This window comes from Arachis hypogaea, chromosome 16 (assembly GCF_003086295.3).
Source record: "Arachis hypogaea cultivar Tifrunner chromosome 16, arahy.Tifrunner.gnm2.J5K5, whole genome shotgun sequence".
In the NCBI taxonomy this organism is placed as follows: Eukaryota; Viridiplantae; Streptophyta; class Magnoliopsida; order Fabales; family Fabaceae; genus Arachis; species Arachis hypogaea.
In genome coordinates, this window is record NC_092051.1 from 97,548,475 (window position 1) to 97,556,640 (window position 8,166).

The window sequence follows — 8,166 nt, forward strand, 5'->3', positions numbered from 1 at the left end:
TGGAAACAACGTGCCTTTTCAATATCTTTGTCATGCGTATAATTTTCTCATAGACTAAACAGGTGCAATATAAATTAATAATAATACATGCGGTTCAAATAAGGAATTTTATATGCTAGGACATATATAAAACATATAGAACAGCACATGATAAAATTATCATAAGCAACTATATATTCCTTACACATTCGAATGTACATGCAAAGGCATGAGTTACAACTTGGTTGTATAAGCACTATACAGGCATTACCCGAAATCAAATCAAAACCCAAGACATGATATAAAAAATATATATATATATCCAAGTTAATTAATCCAAACTTTCATGTTTTGCCAGAGTATTAATTATCTTTTGAAACCTAAATCAATAGAATTTAATTATCCTTTGAAATCTAAATCAAGCAAACAATAATGATTATGATCAATATACTCCCCCCTTACTTGATCCCTTTCTCGTAAACAACTCTATACATAGTAGGAGTAATACATTTCTCAAATTAAGAACATACCCTGTTTACATTTGAGAATGATCAATATATGTTAAGTCTCTAACCCCTCATATAATTATGTATATACTTAGTCAACAAGTCAATTACTAGCTATGGAAATAAATAATTTTAAGTACTCTGTATAAGTCATGAACATTGAATTCTACAATTCACCAAGAAATCTTAATCTGAAATAAACTAAAAACATATCGTGCTTATTCTTTCAATTATTTAAAATACTCACTATTAATTTCTTATCCTCGTGCGTTATTTCATAACCTGAGATACAAATGTATAAATAAACTCCTCTCCTTGACCTATATTCACATATCATATCAGTTTATAATTATTTTTTTTCTACCTACATTAAAGTGGAAATTTAGACATGGATTGACTTTGTAAATATTTTGAGAAAAAAGAGAATGGTGTTTACTTTTTTTTGCCCTTTTCATAGTTAAAGATATCACAAAACCAACTAAAATAAAGATGATAAAGATTTGTAAATTCAAAATTCTGAAAAATAGAAAGCCATAGACAAATTTCCCAGCACAGTTACAGCCATCACAGTTAAAGCTATGAACTGACTAAAGAGTTAGGGGAAAACAGGACAACGAGAAACAACAATTCCCAGTAGAAATTATTACATAAATATACTGCTAAATTACAGTAAATACAATTTTCATCAGCACAACAATTGTGGATATTATAATAAGATAACCTTCTTGAAAATGATAATCAAATAGCTAGTAAATTGCGAGGAACAAAAAACACCACTAAATACGGCAAAGCAAAGTTAAGAACAAATTATTGGAATACCAGATATGTTAAACAAGTGCAGTATGGAAACAATGCTTTCTTAAAGTAGATTTTTTTAATTATTGTTTTCAAAATAAAATCACAGCATCAAAGGGAGGAACTTGATCATGGAGACACAAAACTAATTCTATAAATAAGGGTTAATAAACATGCGATTCTCAATGGGCAAATTAGCAACCACACAAGATCAACTATTAGTGCTTACCTACAGCGGGAGGAAGGTTATCGACGCTGTTACTTCTTATGACACAACTGCTTGATGGGTGGACACGGCAGGAAGACGCTGATGGATTCTGGCTCTGCGACATCGACGGCTACTCCAACTTGATGAAATCTGAAGATTGCTTGGAGGAAGAGAATCGGTCCAACAGCAACGAGCGGAAGTGCGTCTCGTGGGAGGCTTTAGTGGTGAAAGAAATTAGGATTAAGTTAGTGGCGGGGTTTATGTATTTTGAACATTAAAAGGCTGAGTTCTTTTCTCTCCTGACGGTGGTAACAATAACGGGCTTCACTCAGCAGTGTAAAAAAGTCACAAAGAATAATAATAAACAATTTATCATGTTTATATGTGTCAGCCTAATAAAAAATCATGATATATTTTATTAATAACAATATTAATAGAATTATTCAAAAGATCATAAATTTAATTGGGGGTTAAAATAATGTGAATAATAATAATAATAATAATAATAATAATAATAATAATAATAATAATAATAATAAGTTTGTAATAAGAATAATAATAAAAAAATAGTTAAATGAATTTTTTTTATTTTTTTAATAAAAAAATTGGCTTTACCTCAGGATAGAATTTAAAATTGAATCATTTTATTTTAGATAAAACAAAAACTAATTATGAGTACTTCCAAAAGAAAAAAAACACTAACTTTTATTATAGTCCTTGAATTTACTTATTATGGTACTTGAATTTTAATTATGTATCTATAACAATATATAATAATATCTCAAATATCTCCAATTCTTTTTTTCCTATGTTACCCAAATTTTTATAATCTAAAAGTACATACTCAGTTATGTATTCAAAGAAATTTAATAAAATTGCTCACTCTCAATCGTAAGATTATAAAAATGGCTCCATTTATAAAATAGTTTAAAAACAGTAATTTTTTCTATTCAAGGTTTATTTTTATAACTTATTTTAATTCTATTAATCAAAACTATAAATATTAATTTTAATTTTTAATTTTTAGGATAAATTAAAAGATGAGACCTCTTTTATAAATTAAATTATTTAAAAATTTACTTATTACAGAAGAAGTGAAGTCTATTTCTTGACTATAGGGGACAAAATTATCTCTATGCGGCACAGAGTATGGACCACATGATCCTAAAGGAGAGGAAGTTATTGAGGGTCAATGGATTTACTGCATATTCTGCGAAAAAAGGATGATAAATCCGCCAAGACAGAGGACACTGGGGCAGGCAAAGCATTCGTTAACGCAATTGGCAGGAGATGCTCCATCAAAATGTGACAGTCGTGGCTTTTTAAGCCCGACATCTTGCGCTGTCGTAGGTCAACACAGCGGAAAATATTGCTAGAGTACCCATCTGGAAAGACCACATTCTTGATAGTCCTTAAAAAGACATCCTTCTGTGGATTGGTCATAGTAAAGATGGCGGATGCGTACTTTCCATCTTCCCGTGGCCACAGATCATGCTTGATTCCCATCAATTGGAGTTATTTTCTTGCCTTAAGGTGGTCTTTAGATTTACCTTTCTCGTTCATTATGGTGAAAACTATGTTGTCGCACACATTCTTCTCTATGTGCATCACATCAAGATTATGACGCAATCCATTGTTTTTCCATTATGGTAGCTCAAAGAATATACTCCTCTTCTTCCAAGGGGACTCGTCATGTACGGCGGTTTGCTATCCGCGTGTCCTTTTTCCAGTAACCGATTGCACCTTGCCAAGGTGGACATGCACGTCCTGTAGTTGTCTCACAATGTCTACACCAAAGAGTTTGACAGGTGGACCTCTATCCTCTATCTTTCCATCAAATCTATCCCGGTTCTTTCTATATCTGTGGAGAGGATTCAGAAAGTGACGATGGCCCATGAAACACTATTTCTGACTGTGTGTGAGCCGGTTAGTCTCAGCATCCAAATTGCATGCAGGACAAGCTCTCCCACTGTACGTGTTCCACCCGGACAAGTTGCCTAAACCAGGAAAATCACTGATTGTTCACATTAACGCAACATACATCCTGAAAGTTTTTTTCGTGTAAGCATCGTACGTTTCAACACCAACCCACAACACCTTCAACTCATCGATCAAGGGCTATAAGTAGACATCTATATCATTTCCAGGCATTTTAGGCCCAGGAATAATCATGGAAAGGATAAAAGAGGTGGATTTCATGAAAATCCAATGGGGCAGGTTGTACGGAATAAGAACTATTGGCCAAATTGAGTACTTCGAGCTCATGTTTCCATAAGGGTTAAAGCCATCGCTAGCCAAGGCTACGTGAACACTGCGCGGATCACTGGAGAAGTCGGAATAAGTTCTATCAAATGCCTTCCATGTGTCGCCGTCCTGTGGATGCCGGTAAATACCGTCAGAGCTATGCCCACTCTTATGCCACAACATGTCAGCGGCAGTCTTACTAGACATGTAGAGCCGCTGTAATCGTGGAATAAGGGGGAAGTAGCGAAGAGTCTTCGCCGCTAGCGGTTTTCTATTCTTCTTAACAACCCTGTTGATCCTCACTCTGGAGTTCTTATTAGACTTTTGCTTCCATCTTGAAGTCCCACATCGCTTGCATTTAGACAACTCTTCGTCGCTGCCCTGGTATAGTATGCAGTCATTTGGAGATGTATCTATCTTTTTGTATGTGATACCGAGTTTTCTTATGATCCTCTTGGCATCATGCATAGTGGAAGGAATCCTTGCATGCTCAAAGGCATCCGCCAGCAACTCCAGTATCATTCCAAAGGCCTTGTCTCTCACTCCACACAGGGACTTTATATGATAGAGCCTCATCAAAAAAGACAGCTTGGAGAATCTTGAACATCCCAGGTATAGCTCCTGCACTCCATCTTCGAGCAGGTCATGTAAGTTGTGGACCTCGCGACTACTTTCATTTGATAAGTATGGCAACTCCTCCCGATCCCCGCCAGCGTGTTCATTCACTGAATTTTCTTCGTCGCCATGAAGTCCTGTGAAGTTGAACGCCTCCTGAACCATGTCAAGCATTGGGTCTTTGAGGTTTCTATCGGGTTCTACTTCTTGTCCTTCATTAGATCTCTCTGCCACGTGTCTCTCACTGTGATGTACCCAAAATGTATAACTAGAGGGGAAAGGTTTTATTATCAAATGATCATACGCATCCTCTCTAGTTTGGAGAAGGTAGAACCCGCATTTCGAACATGGACAATGTATCATCCCATCGGATGATACATTGGCAAATACAAAATCTAAGAATCTGTTCAAACCGTCCCTATACTCTGGACCAATTCGTGGCTTTGAAATCCAACTATTATCAATGTCTACTTCAATGATATAATAGGTCACCAAAAATTCAAATAAAAAAGTGAGAGTAATAGATAATAACTAATATAACAGTCATAAAATAGATGCGAACAATAACTTTTACAGTGAAAATCACAAAATACAGATACTATCCTTCAGAACAATACGCATTACACAAGATAATTTATTGAAAGTTGCTTAATCATTGAAAAATTCTGCACTTTAGAAAAAAATTACTAGAATAAAGAAATACTGTCCCAAAGCCAAAAAATTGGAATAGAAAATAAAATCTTACAAAAAAAAGAAAAAGAAGAGAGGCGTAATAGTTAGAGTTAAGATCATACTTAAGACAAAAGCATCAAAGAACTAAACAATCAAAACTAAAAAAAAGGATTTTAATAATTTTACAGTTAAATAAATAAAAAATGACTAATAGATAAAGGGCTTAAGTACACTAGTTTTAACATGCACATCAAGCTTATAAGTATATATAAGTTTGGTTTCTTACTAGATGTGTACTTTTCAATTAAATAATATTAAGTAAGGTGCAACTCTAATATGAAAAACTAACTATTATATACATATTCCATAACAAAAGTAATGTTATTGTATATATACATGAGAGTGTAATTCACCTGTATTACTATCTAGATGATTATATAGATGTGCTGCTTGCTATTTGCTAGAGTGAATATCAACGAATATTCTGGAAACTAGTACCGGCTATGAAATTATTTACTGCATTATCCAACAATTTACTGCATTATCCATGTGGCATGCGCAAAAGTTATATCTACACCTCTATATTGAACATTGAATTCCTATTTCCTAGTACTGTATAAAAGGATTCAGGGGCTCACACAAGAATCATGTACTTCTATTTGGAAACGACATACCAGGTTCTTCCCCTCTAATTACAATGAGTAAAATTACAATAACAAGTGGTCTACCATTAATTTATAGGTCTTAGATTAAAAAAATACTTGGTAAATTCTCGAAAAAATTTTGTGCAAGACTCATTGCTTCTTAACAAATGAAGTACCTGCCACAGTTGAAGGTACAAGGACGCACCCCAAATAATTTATTTCAAATTTCCGAGATATCTACTCGTCAGAGAACCTACTTCAACGGTTTTAATTTTATCCTATGCCATCGAAGAAGACAGAACCCATAAATTATCTCACAAGCATTTAAAAAGTAAATTAGAAGAAAAGAAAAAGAGAAAAAGAAGATGGTAACATACATTTGGGACTAATGATTAACTCAACTTGAACTTATTTGTGTGAAAATTCAGATAATCCAAAAAATGACATAATTAAATGTGAACAAAGTAACATAAGGAATTTAAATATGCACAAGTTAAGATTTGTTTAATCTAAATATGTTTAGTTAATCTACAATGAATGAAGAACAATTCAAACGAATGGGGAAAAATAGGTAGCACGTCATCTAATATGTAGGGTTTGAATTAGAAATGTGAATCATATCTGATAAGGCTAACAAAGTAATTACCCCATACAAATCAGTTACAAGATAGTTAGTGTGGTCTAAAGTCTTCCCTCCAACCATGTTACTGATGTATGTAAAAGGAATTGTATGAAATGCTGAGTAATGATTAATTGTTTTGACATTCAATAGCTTGTATAACCAGTCATAACATAATACAGATTTCTCTTCTGTGACCCTTCATTCCTCTGCATCCTTCTCCATTTTCTCCTCTATCTTGCATTTTCTTCCTATACACAAACTCTTTCAATATCATAATGATTCTCAATTTTTCAATATATATATATATATATATATATCTTCAAAATTGTGGGAGAACTCCACTGTATCTCACTTGAAACATGAGACCTATGCACAAGATATATATAGAAATTTTTCTTGTGTTACAAAATAAAGTTTATGATCACTCAATTACATTCTTTAGCTTCTTGCTTAAATAGAGAATATCATTCATGCATGCATACAACAAAAGCATTAACTTTTAAGCTGTTAGGAAGGGCCCTATATATCACAGAATCATCATTATCTTCGGTCGTAAAGGGTAAAGCTTCACAATATAATATACTATTCTTTCATGACATGATGCCTCTGCGGTTGTGGTCATCATCTAATATATTTAGGGAATCTGTCCTTACAAATAAAATTTAAAAAGGACATCTAAATGAAACAGGACAGTCAAGATTGTCCTAATCACTTGATACTAAGAAATGGAAAAACAGCTTGTTCGGTGAGAAAATTATAATGTGGTTCAATCCGAACTAAAAATGACACATATTAGAAAATACAAATGCTAAATTAGAAACAAATTCTCATCATGTAAGTTGGGGAATGCAAATTGGAACAAGATTAATCAACCTTCTTGGTACCAACACTAAAAAGACATAGGGAGAAAATGTGATGCAAACATTAATCGATCAACAACCAAACGAATTAAATTGGAGAAGGGTTCGAACCAAAATGGCAAACAAATTGGAAATAAGCAACATTCAACTAAATTGGTATAAATCATGATATATAAAAAGAGACAAATAAATGATCATGTTCTCAACACCAAACTCTGTTTTATAACTCTTTCATTCTATTTTATTTTTGCTTGTATCTTTCCTAGTAAAAATTTTTGAGTTGGTTTCATGCTCCATTGACATGTAAACAAACTATATGCAGTGTATGCTTTGTAATGTATAACAATGCTAGATGGGATGGATTCTGCACTGCACTTAGAACAATAACAATAAGGACTTCTTTATCATCTCCACTGCTTGATGCGTAATTGTGATGTGAACAAAAAAATCAAGCTATTTGTTTTAGTTCTGAAAGTAATAGTCTCAAGTTAACTTACTATTTTGCACAATCCACCGAGTGGTATAAACCAATGTAATCAGAAATTTGTTCGAATCATGGAATTCATAATTATAATGTGAAATTATATATTTGTAAAATTTAGAGAAAGTGACTCAGAATCATTTTGGAACTACAATTTGTAATTCAAGCTCAGATTGTACGATTTCAAAGTCTATCCGATTCAGAACCTTACACGAACAATTGGGACTAGGGTTCGAACCAGATTAGGGACCGAATTGGGAACTGGTGGAGAAACAAATTTGGTGCACATAGATTCGATCAACAATCATAATTATTCAATTCAAAAAGTGGTACCAGGCCAGAAGATGAAATTGGAAGAGCAAGAAAAGCGGGAGAGGGCGAACCTGGAAGCAAGGGGAGGGTGCGGTCGAGCGGCGCACAACAGGGTACGGGGAGAATGTTGAGGATGATGAAACTGGGGAGGTTGGGAAGCCTCGCGACTATACCGGGACGTGCACGGTGGAGGAATGAAGAACAGACGTGCCTATCCACCCTCCTTTC

At 33.9% G+C, this 8,166-nt stretch overlaps 1 protein-coding gene across 1 annotated transcript; it reads right to left on the minus strand.

Moving 5' to 3' along the window:
• Nucleotides 1-3,606: 3,606 nt before the first annotated feature.
• Nucleotides 3,607-6,366, minus strand: LOC112757260 (uncharacterized). Its single transcript, XM_025805858.1, has 2 exons — nt 6,310-6,366; nt 3,607-4,878 (listed from the first exon to the last, which is right to left on the minus strand). The coding sequence occupies exons 1-2, from the start codon at nt 6,364-6,366 to the stop codon at nt 3,607-3,609; spliced, it is 1,329 nt and encodes a 442-aa protein (XP_025661643.1).
• Nucleotides 6,367-8,166: the final 1,800 nt, after the last annotated feature.

Bases quoted from the DNA above. Each gene is read 5' to 3' on its own strand.
- LOC112757260 (XM_025805858.1), bottom strand. From the start codon at position 6,366: ATGGTTGGAGGGAAGACTTTAGACCACACTAACTATCTTGTAACTGAT. The intron at 4,879-6,309 runs GTAATTACTTTG...CTGTTATATTAG, and splicing joins TTGTAACTGATTTGTATGGG to TTATTATCTATTACTCTCAC.